This window comes from Oryx dammah, unplaced genomic scaffold (genome assembly GCF_014754425.2).
Source record: "Oryx dammah isolate SB20612 unplaced genomic scaffold, SCBI_Odam_1.1 HiC_scaffold_8, whole genome shotgun sequence".
NCBI classification, from domain to species: domain Eukaryota; kingdom Metazoa; phylum Chordata; class Mammalia; order Artiodactyla; family Bovidae; genus Oryx; species Oryx dammah.
Genome location: NW_024070192.1, coordinates 50,059,832 through 50,078,150, shown reverse-complemented (window position 1 = coordinate 50,078,150; position 18,319 = coordinate 50,059,832). Strand labels below are relative to the sequence as shown.

The 18,319-nt window shown below is 37.8% G+C and overlaps 1 protein-coding gene across 1 annotated transcript in view; it reads right to left on the bottom strand.

The window, feature by feature from the left end:
- BCAS3 (BCAS3 microtubule associated cell migration factor) overlaps positions 1-18,319 on the bottom strand; it is a 598,439-nt gene that overhangs the window by 335,227 nt on the left and 244,893 nt on the right. Inside the window, exons 17-18 of the mRNA XM_040244470.1 lie at positions 11,594-11,744; positions 494-538 (exon numbers count right to left, since the gene is read on the bottom strand). Coding sequence (XP_040100404.1) covers positions 494-538; positions 11,594-11,744 — 196 coding nt within the window. The remainder of the gene's footprint in view (positions 1-493; positions 539-11,593; positions 11,745-18,319) is intronic.

The window sequence follows — 18,319 nt, the reverse complement described above, 5'->3', positions numbered from 1 at the left end:
CCCCATGTAGCTCCTTAACTACCTAAACTATTCAAAACAGAACTGACTTTTTTTCCTTTGGTACCAAATAAAATGCAGTAAAAATTTATAGGGTATTTTTAGTATAATTTAAATATATTTATATTTCAAAATAAATCATGTCTTCAAAAGTTCAGCATGTCAATATAGGGAGTTTCTATCTTCTATAATACTAAAAGCTTTAAATGTGGGTGTTGGCCATGTCTTATATACCAGCATTATTATGAGAGAATTCTTCTCCTTTCTTTTTTTCAAAATATTATTCTATGATTTTTTAATCTGAATTTTCAAGAAATGAAATGAAACCAAGAAAACTAATCTTTTCAAGCTTAAATACCAACATCTACCAATGACTCAGTAATTCGGTGCATCTATCTGTGATCAGGCCATGCAACTGAAAACAAAGTACAAAACAGAGTTACTTTCGGAGAGTACAGCAAATGAATTAGGCATGCGGGACTGAACTGAGACTCACCATGGAGCTTTTATGGAAAAACACCCCGCTCCAAACAGATAAGGCCTTCATGGAAAAGGGGGGAAAATGCACAAAAATATTAGAGGAAAATTCATTTAATATTAACAAATACATGTTGATCATACTGTTGAAGAGTATGGATGGAATAGCTAAAAAAATTAGTAATCATTTGCAATTCTGCTGTCAATACTAACAAGCCTGATATAACCATTGAACAGAAGGATATGTAGTAACAAGTCCCTTCATTTTCATAAGGTTACAGATTTCAAAACGCTCTGTTTCTCCCCCTTTTCTGGTGCACCCCTGCAGGGTTCCTAAGGTAAAATAAAATTTACTTCAGAGGCCCTTTAAAACCAAGTACCAGTTAAATGGAATAACTGGATAGAGAAAAGAGTGGAACCAGTAGCAACACATGTGTGGTTGTGCGACACGAAATGTTTAACGCCAGTGAAAGAGGACTCGATAAAAATTTGATAAGCACTGTTGCTGTTCACCAGTTGTCTCAGAGCCACAGAAAGTACGTATTTTCTAAGCTGCTTCATTACAGTAAGTTGTACTGCATACTGCTGGTCAAAGGAACTAACACTAAATACAAGTCTGTGGCATGATTTACTTCCGTTTTAGGGTCACATTCCAGGAAATCAGCATTTCTCTTAATAATGACAGAAGAGGTTAGCTTCCTCTATCTGGCCTATACCGGGCTAGGTTGGAATACAAGAAACTAAAGCCACAATTGCTTGTTTTAAATATAGCCGGGGATACAAAGGCAGACTTCCATGTTACACATATTTCTTCTTAATATTCTGTTCATAGCATTTAAGACATGCTATGCATACTTGCACAGAAAGAAGACTGACTTAATTATATCCAGAACAAAATACTGTTGTTGCATCTAACATTTGGAAGGAAGACATAACAAACTGAGAAAGAAAGAGCACTGCATAACTTGGTAATTCTCTTCTTCAACTTTGGTGCCAAGAACATTAAAAAAGAAAACTCATGCTAATTAGCATCAATCTCCCAGTGAAGTGAACGCACAACACCGAGTACAGTTCTGAGGACTGAAGGACAGAAGATATGAAGAAGAGAACAAAAAAGCAAGAGACTATTAATATTAGAAGAAACTGTGAGTTGGAAGACAGAGATAATGAAAACTTTAGAGATGATTCAAATGCAAAGCAAGGAAATCTCTTGATATAAGAGAAGACCACAACCAGAGATATAATTTCATCACTCACATCTAAAACAATGCACTCCAAAACTGTTTTGACTGTGACCCACGGAAACACGCAGTTGGCCCTCCATATCCAGAGGGCCCATACCCACAACCAACCATAGATCAAAAATATTCAGAAAAAAAAATTCCAGAAAGTTCCAAAAGGTAAAACTTGCTATGCACCAGCAACTATTTACAATTTAGAAAAGACTTAAAGTATATGCATAGATGTGTGTAGGTTATGCAAATACTAGGCCATTTCATATAAGGAACTTGACCATCCACAGATTTCAGTACGGGGTGGGAACTGATCCCCCTCAGATACTGAGGAATAAATGTACTAAAGTATAAGCTCATATGTACTTGAACACAACAAACTGAAATAATTTAATGAATGTGGGGGGTTTTGTTTGTAATCAATTTTACTATTTCCATTTCAATATTTTGTAGACATTAATGCTGGGATTTAGTTTCAGTGACAATTAATGCATATTATGACAGGGTAGGTAGGTAGGTCTGGGTGGGACCTTCAATTCTCTATTTCTAATAAGCTCCTAGATAATATAAGGCTGTTAAGTTTGAAGAACAAGGAGCAAGATTACATTTTATTATATTCTATTTCATTAATAAAAAAAAAGTTAGCCATGATTCCCCCATCCATTGATTTCATGATTCACTGATTACATCAGAAACAAAATGTTACTGGAACTCATCCTGCACTCTGACCAACACCAATTTAAATAACTGTGACCATGTGAAGACACCAATCTTTCAATGGCACTGTGATGCCATGAAATAATGACCAGAAAACGGAAGGTTCAAAACATTTCCACATGCCCACAAGTGAAAGTGAAAGTTGCTCAGTCCTGTCCAACTCTGACACCCCACGGACTTGGTCCATGGAACTCTCCAGGCCAGAATACTGGAGTGGGTAGCCTTTCCCTTCTCCAGGGGATCTTCCCAACTCAGAGATCGAACCCAGGTCTCCCACATTGCAGGCAGATTCTTAACCAGCTGAGCCACAAGGGAAGCCCAAGAATACTGGAGTGGGTAGCCTATCCCTTCTCCAGTGAACTTCCCGATCCAGGAATCGAACTGGGGTCTCCTGCATTGCAGGTGGATTCTTTACCAACTGAGCTATGAGGGAAGCCCCTAAGATACTGCCTAAATGAAGAAGTTATTGTTGACACATACTACCCAACTTCTTTACATTTTCTTCCTTAGGCAGACACCTGAATTAATCAAACAGTCCAAACAACTCTGACAGAAGCCTCTGTGATCTGGAATGTCTGGGCATGAGTTGCTCTTTCCCATAGATTGTACAGAAGCTGGATAAGTCTCCCACCTCATTCCAAATATCAGAATACAGGGTTCCCATTGGAACCGGGTTATCCATTTAAAATACAGCAGTGTATACATGTCCATCCCAAACTCCCTAACTATGCCTGCTCAATGTTAAGAGGCTGCCTGGACAGGAGGGGAGTTTGGGGAAAAACGGATACATGTATATGTACGGCTAAGTACTTTTGCTGTCTACCTGAAACTATCGCAACATTGTTAATCAGCTATACTCCAATATAAAATAAAAAGTTAAAAAAAAACCCCAAACATCAGAATAAAGATGATTCACTGCAAATAATCTGCAAGTTTTATCTTAGTCCTTTATGCCTTAAATGGCTTCTGAGTGACCCCCAAAACCAAACAAACAAAAATGAAACAAAACTTTAGGTTTCTACAGTTCAAAAGACCAGCTGATTGTCCCACCTACAGAACCAGTAAATACCTTTTTCCAAGTTTAATCTTCCTTATGTATAAAAAGTAACATATTAGCCGAACAAATTAAACACTTTTTTTTTTTAATCTGCTAGATTCTCCTTCCCAGGCAATGGCAGATTGTTACCAACAAGATTTCCACCACTTCACAATCCCCAAATGCACTGCAAACTCTCACTCTCTAGACACTGCAGTGAACAGGCACGCACTGAACAGCAGCATGGTCAAGCTTGAAGACAACATGGCTCTCACTGTTCACAGTCTAATTCAGTTGTATGCATTAAAAGTCATCCTTCTTTGGCCAAAGAAGAATCTAGAGACTGGCCCAGCTCAAGGAGAAGACAGGGGATGGGGCAACAGGTGAGGACTCCTTCCTGGCATGGTCCCAGTCTATACTCACCCACTTCTTAGCCGCTCCTACAAACTGGATCTCCGCCACATACATCGAAAAGAAGACCCGTAAACACCAAAGAATTAGAGTGACTGATGTAGTCACTGACTTGGTATGGGGAGTGTCAGCTGTTCTTTTGAAATGTGCCCGCCTCATCTTTTCTCAGTAGTGAAAGAATGAAAATAAAAAGTCACAAAGGCCAAGTCCATGATCCAGCTGTCTTCACCTATGGCTTTCCACTCCAAAATCCTGCAGCTGTAGTTTTACAAGGGGTGGTTTGAAGGAGGAAAACAGCACGTGACTCAGAGTGTACGCTGAATTAAAATGGTCTGTATTAACAAATGCAACTCCAATTATCATATTCAGGTGTTAAGAACGTGTATATTTCCAAACACTATTAAGTTTCAGCAAGTTGAGCAATCCTGCCATATAAAACTATCCACTTAGTCATGATTATGTCCTTCTGAAGCTGAATTCTGATTGGAAAACATCAGGGTTGGCCAAGAAACTAAAAATCAGAAATACTAGTCCTGCATTAAGTGACATTGCCACTGGTTCCCAAAGTGTTTCTTCTGGAGATTCTCAGAAGACAAGAAATAATTGTGCTACATATCAAATCACTGTGGGCCTGCATGCTAAGTCACCTCAATTGTGTCCGACTCTTTTCGACCCTATGGACTGTAGTCCACCAGGCTCCTCTGTCCATGGGAGTCTATAGGCAAGAATACTGGAATGGGTTGCTGTGCCCTCCTTCAAGGGATCTTCCCAACCCAGGGATCAAACCCATGTCTTTTATGTCTCCTGAATTGGCAGGTGGGTTTCTTTACCACTAGTGCTCCCCGGGAGGTCCCATATCAAATCATTAATACTATGCTACTCTTTAAACTCTGATTCATTTTTTTAAAGGCCACACAGTACCACATAAGCTTTGGTCTTCCTAGCTGAAAATAAGACTAATAAAAAGACTGTTCAAATGTTAAGAGGAAAATAAAATCAGATTTTATTTGAACATGGTAAAACCCTTTATAACCTGACTCTGCTGCTAAAAGGCAGTAGTAATAATTAGATTTCACCATCTTCAGAGTTAAATATAGTTGGCACCTAAAAAACAGCAAAGAAAGGAGAGGGTGGGATGAACTGAGAGAGAAGCAGTGACATATACACTACCATGTGTAAAAGGGACAGCTGGTGGGAATTTGCTATACAACACAGGGAGCTTAGCTTGGTGCTCTGTGCTCTGTGATGACCTAGACGGGTAGGATGGGGGGAGTGGAAGGGAGACTCGAGAGAGAGGGGAGATAGATAGATAGATAGATCCCCATATATATGTACACTTATAGCTGACTGACACTGTTGTACAACAGAAACACACTGTAAAGCAATTATTCTCCAATTAAAAACAAACAAAAAATTCTGAAAGTTCCACTTTCCAACTAATCATGTCCTATGAGAATGCAAGCATTGTCACTTAACTGACATAAGAATGAGCCCATATAAATATTAACCATACTGAACAGAGAAAGGGCTGTACAACACTATCTGTAAAATAGTCAAGAAAAGCCATACAGTCTAACACTACATTCCAGGAACCCCAATGACTGTGCTACACTCTATACCCCCTCATGTTAAATAGTAACTTTGAGAGACTCACATTCCCCATGTGCATACAAACAAGTTAGTCCTCATATCACTTTCAAGTATTACTCTAAATTTTTCATTAATTTAACCACTAAAGAGGCCTATGGCACTACTGGCTCTCAAATTATTGTTCTGAAGGCAAATTCAAGCTGAAATATCCAGGTGAATTTTCTAATCTGAGATATATTCAACATGCAAATTTAAATTACAAGCTCAAGATTTTCATCAGAAAGAACTCTCTTGTTCAATTTCCGCCAGATGTGGCAGAAGAGAGACTAGAATAGCACACACAGATTTCCAAATTTCCATAGAAAATAATGCTTGCTGACTTGTAATACATTATACAGGAGACTTAATCTCCTCCCCACTCTCACTCCCCAAAATTCACAGGTTTATGGGAAAAGGGAACAAAGTATGGAAAGGCTTAAGTACTCTACTGACTTAGTACAAAAACTGGAAACTCAAACTGTGCATGTATATTGCACATGTAGACATATCCATGCTAATGAAAATATACATTGCTAGTTATTTTATATCTGGAATGAAACATTTATAGCTTAGTTATCAAGAAGTAATACATAGATAAGACAGGACTAGGAAGTGGAGAATTACCATTTGGACTACAAGGAGATCAAACCAGTCAATCCTAAAGGAAATCAACCCTGAATGTTCACTGGAAGGACTGATACTGATGCTGAAGTTCCATTACTTTGGCCACCTGATGCAAAGAGCCAAATCATTGGAACAGACCCTGCTGCTGGGAAAAACTGAACGCAACAGGAGAAGAGGGCGGCAGAGAATCAGACGGTTAGAGAGCATCACCAACTCAAAGGATACAAGTTTGAGCAAACTCTGGGAGACAGTGAAGGACAGGGGAGCCTGGCGTGTTGCAGTCCATTGGGTTACAGAGTTGACTATCACTCTTTTTGTGTGGGACACAACTTAGTGACTGAAAAACAACAACCACTGTAACTGGGCTGGGGGTGGAGGGGTGTCTTTTTCCAAATCTTTCCCATTTAATTCTTCAGACTTCACCTATAAGATCTGAGGCTTAGGTCAAAGTGTCTAAATAAGCCAAGGCAGACCAAAGTGAATTAGAAAGAGGAACAAATCTTCCTCAAGGACTATATGCCAATGTCAGTTATTCACTTAGCAAATTCTGATGGCAGATTTGGTCTACAAATTTCAACTAGAGATAATCAAATAAATGCTATTAAATGCTTCCATTTCTAAAGAAGAACAATCATCTATGTTTCCTAAATGGAGCTCCTGTGAAGCACTGGCCTAGGCAACAGCAATGAATGAGGCTTAGAAAGTACATAATAGAACACCTGTTGGAAACTCATACACTGTAAGGCTGACAGGTTATAATCCATACATACAAATATACCTCGGATGACGAAATTCATGTAGGCACACTGGAAATGGCAGAACCAAGATAAGAAGATGGAGCTTCAGACTCCTAAGATGATATTCTTTCACTATATTCCCTAGCCTACTTCTCCAGAGTCAAGCCTAAGGTTCCTAATACCTAGCTCAAACTGTTCACAAAAAAATGAATACATACAAACATGGTGGAGAGAGAAAGTAGCAGGAAGCTGCTCAACTTAAGAAAACCAGTGAAACACAACAAATAGTATCAGGTTACTTCACTAAACATGTCAGCTAGTGAAGGGCAAGGAAGTAACTTCATTCCCAATTTTTATATTTTTTATTCCCATGAAATTAGTAAGACCACTTAAAAAAAAATTTATTTGTTTATTTATTTGGCTGTGCCGGGTCTTAGGTGAGGCATCTGAGATCTTCAATCTCGGCTGCAGAACTCAGGATGTTTAGTTGTGGCTTGTGAACTCTTGGTTGCAGCATGTGGAATCTAGTTCCCTGACCAGAGATTCAACCTGGGCCCCTGACTGGGAACGTGCAGTCTTGGCCACTGGACTACCAGAGAAATCTCTCTGACCACTTTTTGAAATATCCTGTTCCCCGCTTGTGCCCACAAAATGATGTATGTGTCAATAATTTTAGATTTAATGTATCTAAAATTAAGCATATTGATAAAAAATTGTCTACTTGGTAAATTTTTACATAGGAAGCCTTTAAAAAAAACCCTTCATCACTTATTTGACCCATTAATTCAGTCAAACATCTATGAGCTATTGCTTTGAAAGTCCCTACTGCAAAAAATTCACACTTGAAAACAAGGAGCAATCCCTTGGCACCCACTTTCACTCTTAATAGATGAGAACTATGCTGATTTACACATGATAAAAACAATACGGAGGCCTTTCCAGTCCTCTAGTCTTAGACTGGAAGAAATGGGTTTTGTTTGAATGAGCAGCTATTAAACCAAATGATTCCTAGCACATCTTTTGCCTTCATCAGTGTATACCACAGTTGGGCTGAGCAACAGCTGTTGCCAAAATAGGCCTTATTTCCTCCCAGTCCTGCTTCAAGGTATAGAACATGAAGGTGTAAATACATCTGTCTTCTGCCATTTGCAGTTCTACTGGCCTTGCGAATGTCTTTGAGTAAGACAGATGGTCCCTGACACTGCACAGGCTTTCAGGGATGTATCTTTCCATAAATAAGGGGGCAGATGTGAAGCGTGGTAAGCACACGTCTATCCCCTGAAGGTTTGGGTTGAGGTTTCCATCTAAATTTGGTTATTTAAATATAGGATCCTAAGCAATCCTTGGAAATCTCTATGCTAGAATGCATTTTTTAATGTTTATTTTATGCCATTATGGCAAATATCTAGGACATGGAACATATATTTGTAACTAGATATAATATCAGGTGTATTGGAACTTAATGCCTATAAATGAGCCAGCTCCGTGTTCTCTTTCTACATAATTAATGTCAAATACATCTGTAAGTTTTATTTTTTAAATGCCAGAAAACACATTTCACTGAAGCAAAGTTAGAGTAAATTAGGATTTCCACAATGACCTGGAAAATTAAAAGACTGTTTGCTTATCACTCTGGTGACCTTAATGTGGTAATCAAAATCCTCAGGACACAATAAAACTTGATGGAAATAATGCAAGTGAGCTAACTGCAGCTTAAGAACTGCTGCTGCTGCTGCTAAGTCACTTCAGTTGTGTCCGACTCTGTGCGACCCCAGAGTCGGCAGCCCACCAGGCTCCCCCGACCCTGGGATTCTCCAGGCAAGAGTACTGGAGTGGGGTGTCACTGCCTTCTCCAGCTTAAGAACTGGTCACAGTAAAAAAAAAAATTAAATAAAAATGAAATTAATGTAAATCTTAAAATCTAATGGGAGAAATCTAATGATTCAAACCATTAGATGTGCTTTGGGATGTGCTTCAAATCTCAGCATATGTCAAAAATGGAAATTCAAGGAATACCTTACTCTCCCAAAACAAGTACTACTTTTGGTTAGTCAAAATACATGTATGTCAATGAAACTGCTAAGTATTGAGATAGTAAAACCACAGACTACACTCTGATAATTCTATGACCTAACAGTACTATAAGAATTATACAGACAAGGGCAGGGAAGCCTGGCATGCTGCAGTCCATGGGGTCGCAAAGAGTCAGACACGACTTAAAGACTGAACAACAACACAGAATTATAAGTAATGTCACAATAGCAATTTCTGAATACAGTCAACAAACTCTTCAGAAAATGGTTTAAGAGTATTAGGTCTTATAATCTAGCAGTAACCTGCATAAGTTATGAATACTATCATCAAAGTGTTTTTTGTCACTGTAATCTGTGTTAATAGGAAGAGAAAAAAGAATAGTAGGAGGGGAGGGGGAAAAAAGAGTGGATGGGGTAATTTACGGAGCACTAAAGCTCTGCCACAAGTAAAGAATTCATTATAGACAACAGACATACAGAAGAAAAAAACTAATGAGTTTTTGGTGGATGTGTATGTATGTGAGTGCGTGTATATGGAGTGAGAAAAGATAAATAAGGCAAATTCATTAAACTGTTAACATTTGGAAAATCTGGGCATGCAGCAATTCCCTTTTTTATTAAAATAATTAATTTATTTTAATTGGAGGATAATTTCTTTACAATATTGTGGTGGGTTTTGCCATACATCGACATGAATCACCCTCAGGTGCATATGTGTTCCTCCAACCTGAATCCCCCTTCCACATCCCTCCCCAGGAATTCCTTCTACTGGTCTAATAACATTTTTTTTCCCCAGTAAGTCTAAATGAATCTCTATCAAAATTTGGGAAATTAAAAGCCAAGCACTCATTATGGGACAAATATTAATTTTTCTCTCTAAACACTTTAAGAAAGGACATGCTAGAAAGAATTTTAAAATTTGGCAAAAATAAAAGGGTTTAAGAACTGAGATAAAAGCCCAGCAAAAAATAGGATACATGGATCTTAAACTAATATTAATTTCAAAGCACACAATTAAAATTCCTATCACTTAATTCATTCATAAATAATTATTAAATTATCTAGGATACAAGAAACATAATACACATGCTCTTAAAAATCTAGGAACTGTAATCAAGTTGTTAAAAAGAAAAGGAAACATAAAAGTTATGTAAGTTCATACAGTATGGTAGCTTAGGAAGAGACTAGATGATAGTTTCCACCCATCTAAGGACAGACAGAAAGAATAGCAAGAGGGAGAGTAAAAGAGGTGTGATGGAGTTTATCTTTTTATCATGGGAAGTTTCAAATATATGCAGAAGTAAGCTCACTTTCTAAGTGTGTATTAGTCACTCAGTCATAACCAACTCTATGAGACCCAACAGACTAGAGCCACCAGGCTTCTCTGTCCATGGAGTTCTCCAGGCCAGAATACTGGAGTGGGTAGCCATTCCCTTCTCCAGGGGATCTTCCTGACCCAGGGATTGAACCCGGGTCTCCTGTACTGCAGGTGGATTCTTTCCCATCTGAGCCACCAGGGAAGCCCGCAGAAAACTCACTTTCTAATCCTCCCCACAAATAGTTTGAATTAAATTCTAACATCACACAATTTCAGGCATAGAACTTCAGTCACTATCTTAGAAATAAAATTAAAATCACGAGGAACAATTCTGAATGTTCTTTCACTTATATTCAGGAAAGAGAGACCAAAAAAGGTAGAAGTATGTACTGACGTCTGTGAATGAAAAAATACTACGATTATGATTCAAGATTTAGTCCCATTTTTATTTGATTCTATATCCCAGAAATATATCATTATCCAAAGAAAAAAGCCAGCTACCTGTAAATTTAAGTTCGTAACCCGTTTACTATTCATAGTGACTCTTATTTATTTTAAAATAAAGAAACTAGAAGAGGAAAGGGAAGTAAAAATTCTACTTAAGCTACTACTGAAGGGTTAAAAAGCTGAAATCAATTTTTAAAAATATAGCCAAATGATTTGTATCACAAGATGTCAGATTTTGGAGCTAGGTTCACTGTTTCCCAGCTTCTTTTTTTTCCCCCCCTTAATACACCACAAACTCAATTTCTACATTCAAAATAGGATCACTTTATAGGAAACACCACTCCACTAGACAAAGGGTCAATTTCAGTGTCACAGTGAAATCCCTAGCTCAAAGGCCTGGTCCCTGAGAATGAGTAGTTCTTCTTACAAAAGTATCTCATGTCAGCACTTTACCACCTAGCACAACAATAATGACAGATTATTATATGTAAATGGTACCTCAATATAGATGTTTTTTCAAAGTATCAGAGGCATGGTTGCCATATTAAGTTCTCTCTCCTTAGTCAAAATTTGGGGGCCATTATAAATCCAAATCATGTCCACAAAATCAAGAAAATGAAACTGTACTACTTTCGGACAAAGCCACAAGGCAGGATCTACAAGACTGAATAGATGGATCTGGTTTTCATTAGCCAATACTAGTTCTCACAACTTGTCACTGCTTTGTTTTTTCCTATGAATGTGTGTGTACATGCTTGTGCATGAACGTGTTTACACATGTTCTATACTTTGTACTTAATCAGCTGACATTAAGTCTCATGTGGGCTGGGAATGAAGAAAATAATCAAAACCACCCAAAGAGAAAGTATGCTTTATTTTTATGTATTTAATCCTCTAAAATAGCTATTTTAAAAGTATCAAGCCTGAGGCCTTACCCTGTTCGTTTGGTGATGGTACCAAGTGTCATTGGCTGCTTGATTTGGGCGAGAGGCATCAACACCATCAGGCTGGGGAGAGGAGAGAGTCGAGGGTTGCCAGGGTTGTTGTTGGCAAAATTATTGTAGGAGTCTTGGCTGTTAAGCTTCCCTATAAAGACAAAAAAGAAAAGAAAACCATCACCAAGAGAAGTTTCCTTCTCTGACAGGATTTGCACTGGCTCCACTAATCTTTTAAGAAAATTATCAAAGGCAGACATGATTCTAAAAGAATCATGACTACATGGAAGGGGGGAAAAAAAACAAAGGACTCTGGTAATACCAAACATGACTTGACTATGAACACAGACTGTAGTCTTTGAGGATGGAGGCTTGGAGGATACAGAATTGGGTAGATGTTAAATGGTTATACAAATAATTGGTATAAAACTGAATTTTATGGTGTTACAAAGAAATATAGGATAGTAAGTGAAAAAAAAAAGAAAAGGTTTAAATTAGTCTAAAGTAAGCAGGGAACATTTCCTTAAACAAGCTTAGGAGTCAGAGGGGAAGAATATTCCAGCCATGGCAACATATAAAGCCTCCAGAGGGCAGAAGGATGTATATCCACAGAGAATAGCATGAGGGGCACAGGATGAAACTGACCAAAATCAACAGGCAAAAACACTGTCTTCCTCCTAAAATGTACCACTACCCACCGTAAAATTAAAAATCATGAATCAATCTTTTATTTTATGACCACATTAATACAAAAAATAAAAAGAATATTATGGCTCACTAACAACCAGGAAAAACAAACTGAAATAAAATCTGATCTGCATAGAGAGAAATTACTCCCATCTCACCAAGAAGCAAAATTCCTCTTATGTACTTACCTTTTCTCCCATTCCATGGCTCTGCATTTTCCAGAATGTTCTATAAATGAAGTATGTACCGTATTGAGTCTTACCTCTTTCACTTGCCAGTAAGCATCTGAGATTCAACCACTCTACATTTTCCTACAATTCCTTCCTTTTTATTCCCGAATATAATCTCATTGTATGGAAGTACTACAGTTTGTTTATCCAGTCATTGGCAAAAAGACATTTGTTTCCAGCTCTGGTTATTACAAATAAAGCTGCCATAAACATTCCTGCACAAGTTTTTGTATGAATGTAAGTTTTTTTACATTCAAAGGAGAAAAGGAAAGATATACCCATTTGAATGCAGACTTTCAAAGAATATCAAGGAGAGATAAGAAAGCCTTCCTCAGTGATCAATGCAAAGAAATAGAGGAAAACAATAGAATGGGTAAGACTAGAGATCTCTTCAAGAAAATTAAAGATACCAAGCAAACATTTCATGCAAAGATGGGCATAGTAAAGGACAGATATGGTATGGACCTAACAGAAGCAGAAGATATTAAGAAGAGGTGACAAGAAAACACAGAAGAACTGTACAAAGAAGATCTTCAAGACCCAGATAATCACCTAGAGCCTGGAATATGAAATCAAGTGGGCCTTAGGAGGCAGCACTAAGAACAAAGCTAGTGGAAGTGATGGAATTCCAGTTGAGCTATTTCAAATCCTGAAAGATGACGCTGTGAAAGTGCTGCACTCAATATGCCAGCAAATTTGGAAAACTCAGCAGTGGCCACAGGACTAGAAAAGGTCAGTTCTCATTCCAATCCCTAAGAAAGGCAAAGCCAAAGAATGTTCCAACTACCGCACAATTGCACTCATCTCACACGCTAGTAAAGTAATGCTCAAAATTCTCCAAGCCAGGCTTCAACAATACGTGAACTGTGAACTTCCAGGCGTTCAAGCTGGATTTAGAAAAGGCAGAGGAAACAGAGATCAAATTGCCAACATCTGCTAGACCATCGAAGAAGCAAAAGAGTTCCAGAAAAACATCTATTTCTGCTTTATTTCTGCCAAAGCCTTTGACTGTGTGGATCACAAGAAACTGGAAAATCCTGAAACAGATGGGAATACCAGAGCACCTGACCTGCCTCTTGAGAAATCTGTATGCAGATCAGGAAGCAACAGTTAGACCTGGACATGGAACAACAGACTGGTTCCAAATAGGAAAAGGAGTACGTAAAGGCTGTATATTGCCACCCTGCTTATTTAACTTACATGTAGAGCATATCATGAGAAACACTGGGCTGGATGAAGCACAAGCTGGAATCAAGACTGCTGGGAGAAATATCAATAACCTTAGATATGTGGATGACACCACCCTTATGGCAGAACATGAAGAAGAACTAAAGAGCCTCTTGATGAAAGTGAAAGAGGAGAATGAAAAAGTTGGCTTAAAGCTCAACATTCAGAAAACTAAGATCATGGCATCCGGTCTCATCACTTCATGGCAAATAGATGGAGAAACAGTGGAAACAGTGTCAGACTTTATTTCGGGGGGCTCCAAAATCACTGCAGATGGTGACTGCAGCCATGAAATAAAAAGACATTTGGTCCTTGGAAGAAAAGTTATGTCCAACCTAGACAGCATATTAAAAAGCAGAGACATTACTTTACCAACAAAGGTCCGTCTAATCAAGGCTATGGTTTTTCCAATAGTCATGTATGGATGTGAGAGTTGGACTATAAAGAAACCTGAGCACTGAAGAATTGATGCTTTTGAACTGTAGTGTTGGAGAAGGCTCTTGAGAGTCCCTTGGACTGCAAGATCAAACCAATCAATACTAAAGGAAATCAGTCCTGAATGTTCATTGGAAGGACTGATGTAGCTGAAACTCCAATCCTTTGGCCACCTGATACAAAGAGCAGACTCGTTTGAAAAGACCCTGATGCTGGGAAAGACTGAAGGTGAGAGGAGAAGGGGATGACAGAGGATGAGATGATTGGATGGCATCCCCGACTCAGTGGACATGAGTTTGAGTAAACTCTAGGAGTTGGTGATGGACAGGGAGGCCTGGTGTGCTGCAGTCCACGGCGTTGCAAAGAGTCGGACATGACTGAGCGACTGAACTGAAGTTTTTTAAAATATATATCCAGGAATGGAATTGCTGATCATAGTATATGAATGTTTGCATGGAGATAATTGTATGTTTAAGGTTATGAGAAAATGCGAAACACTGTGACAAAGGAAATGATCCATTCACATTCCCACCAGCAAAATATGACACTTCGAGTTCTTCTGTATCCACAATAGAATTTGGTGTTGTCACTCATTTTTATTTCAGCCATTCTGGGCAAATACGTGGCTGCTGCTAAGTTGCTTCAGTCAGGTCCGACTCTGTGCAACCCCATAGACGGCAGCCAACCAGGCTCCTCTGTCCCTGGGATTCTCCAGGCAAGAATACTGGAGTGGGTTGCCATTTCCTTCTCGAATGCACGAAAGTGAAAAGTGAAAGTGAAGGCACTCAGTCGTGTCTGACTCTTCGAGACTCTATGGACTGTAGCCTATCAGGCTCCTCCATCCATGGGATTTTCCAGGCAAGAGTACAGGCCAAATATGGGGCAAACATGGGCCAAACAGGTTGCTGTTGTTGTGTTTCATGAACTTATCTGTCATCCATTTATTTTCTTTGTTAAAATACCTATGTAAAGCTTTTGCCAATTTTAAAAACTGGGTTAATATTTTTGCTGAAGTGTAATTCACACACCATAAGATTGATCCTTTTGAAGTGTATGTACAGTTCTATGGTGTTTGGTATATTCTACAGAATGATACTAGGATCGCTATTTAATTTCAGAACATTTTCATTACCCAAAAAGAAAGTCCATACCCTTAGTAGTCACTCTTCTTTTCCCTACCCATCAGCTTTTGATACAGGAATCTGTCCAGTTTCTATAGATTTGTCTATTCTGGATAATTCATATAAATGGAACCATACAAGGTGACCTTTTGTGAGTGCTTTTTTCAATTATGTTTTCAATGTTTATTCATGTTGTACCATGTGTCAACAGTTCATTCCTTTTAATGGCTGAATAATATTATACTGTATGGATATACCATATTTATACCAGCTGATGGGTATTTGGGTTGTTCTAACAGGCTACTATGAATAACGATTCTATGAACATTAGTACATAGGTATTTATGTGGACTTGGGCTTTCAATTTTCTAGGGTACATATGACTAGGAGTGGAACAGTTAGGTCTATATTTAATCTTTTGAGGAACTGATAAACTATGGCTACAACAGTGTATGAGGGCCCCAAATTTTCCACATCCTCAATACCACTTGTTATGGTCTATCATTTTTATTTTATCCATCCTAGTGGGTGTGAAGAGGTATCTTATTGTAGTTTTGATTTGCGTTTTTTAAATATCTTTTTCATGTGCATTTTAGTTAATTTATATAGCTTCTTGGAGAAATGTCTATTCAAAACATTTGCCCCAAATTGAGTTGTCTTTTTATTGTTCAGTCGTAAATAAGAGTTAAGCATATGCTCAGAATGTAAATCCCTTAGCAAAAACATGGTTTATAAATATTTTCTCCCCTTCCTATGTCATCTTTTCACTTTCTTCATGGTATGCTTTGAAACATACAAGTTTTTAACTTTGATGAAATCTAATTTATCTATATTTTCTTTAGTTGCTTATGCTTTTGTTGTCATACCAAAAAAAACACTGCCCAGGCCAAATATTCAAAGATTTACAGCTATGTTTTCTGCAAAGAGTTTTATATTTTTAGTTCTAACATTTAGGTCTCTAATTTTGAATTAATTTTTATAAATCATGTGAGGTAGGGGTTCAACTTCAGTTCTTTTGAATGCTGAATATCCACTTGTTCCAGCATCACTCATTGAAAAGATATTCTTTCCCAACCCAGAGGATTATCCTGGCACCCCTGCTGAAAATCAAATGACTGTAAAAATGTAAGAAATTATTTATGGATCTTATTCTCAAATTTTAAAAGTTCTTTATATATTCTGGATATAAACCTTTTATTAGATATGATTTTCAAATATTTTCTTACCCTGTTCTGACTTGTCTTTTTGTTCTCTTACAGATCTTTTAACAAGCGGAATTTAAAAAAAAATAAATTCCACTTCATGAATTTGTTTTGTACATTCTTATTATAAAAATTCAATCTAAAAACATTTTAATTTTTATATTTTCCTCTTACAAAAATATAATGAGACTTCCCTGGAGGCTCAGGGGAAAGAATCTGTTTGCCAATGCAGGACACACAGGTTCGATCCCTGATCCGAGAAGATCACAGAGCAATTAAGCCCCATGTGTTGCGACTATTGATCATGTGCTCTGAAGCCCACGGCACAGCTACTGACGCCTGCGTGTGCTAGAGCCTGTGCTGCGCAAGAAGAGGAGCCACTGCAGTGAGAAGCCCACTTGCCACAACCAGAGAAAAGCCCATGCAGCAACAAAGACCACCACAGCCAAAAACTAGTGACGTAAAGAAATACTATATTTCTTCATGATTCACAGTATTTATATGATATAGCTAACCTTATTGTAAGGTACAAAATATGATTTTTTAAAACAGAATAATGAAATGAAACAACTGAAAGGAAATGAAACAAAATCTCTGAAGTTTAACTGACATTTACTACAACCTTACAAATATGCATTTCGATTTTGTTTGTTTCTTTAACCAGCGTCCTCAAAATAGTACCAGCAATGTCTATTACTTATATACTGAGATACTTTAAGTCTGAGGCAAAGCGGGATCCATGATCTCTCATTTTTCCATTCAACTGATATCCTGGCCTAAAGACAAACTGAGCTAAATTTTGTTGAGCTGATATGTTACACCAATTTGTTCTGCTCTCTGAAAATAAAAATAAAATATACATAGTCACTGATAAGAATGAGACGAGAATATCAGAAGGGAACATACTACAGTGCAGAGCAGAAGCACCCTTTGGGCATTTATTATTTCTATATTATTTGGTGTCACCACCTTGTAAGCCTACTGCTACAAAATCCAAATAAGCTACAACTGTCCCAGAGAGAACAGTATGAAACGTAAAGGCAGACGTTAGGGTAACATTAGCAACGTCCTCTTCAGATACAAGCCACATGGAATTAGAAAATTTAGATCAGTGTGTTTGTTTTTCTGATTTCTGTAATGCTTTGAAATTCTGCCATATCGGGATGGTTTCTAAAATAGCCATTACATAAATCCTTGCCTAAATACAGACACACAGAACTCCTTGAAGATAATACTTTAACTTTCAAAACTCCAAAAACCCTTGTTCCAAGAAAACTTTTCCCAAGAAAGAATAAGGATTGTGAAGTATCTCTGTCACAGCAAGTAACTGTTTTTCACAGGGACTTAAGATAGGAAAAAATAGTAAAATCAGGTTGAGTTGGTTTTGTTTCTAAGACAGTCAGTAGTCTGTTACAAATCTTTGATGGATCATCATATCCAATAAAACTTTCTGCTTCTACCTATATTTTGTCATTATCGGCAAAAATGCCAGCTCACAATTTGATAGAGATTGCACCGACTCTTGTTGATCAGTATAGGAAGTATTGCTATCTTAAGCATATTAAGTCTTTCAAGCCAAGAACAGGGGATATCTTCTCACTTATGTAAGTATCATTGAATTTCTTTGAATACTGTTTGGAGCTGAAATCAGGGCACAACATGAAATATGTCACAAGCTAATGAAATTCAAGGCCTATGTTTAACACACACATTTCACAACAACAGTCAAGTATTTGTTGAGTGCCTCAGCCGAAGATCATACTCTGAGGACTGCATTCTTTGCTGTTGCAAAGCTTACAGTCTAATATGCATGAAACAGGAATA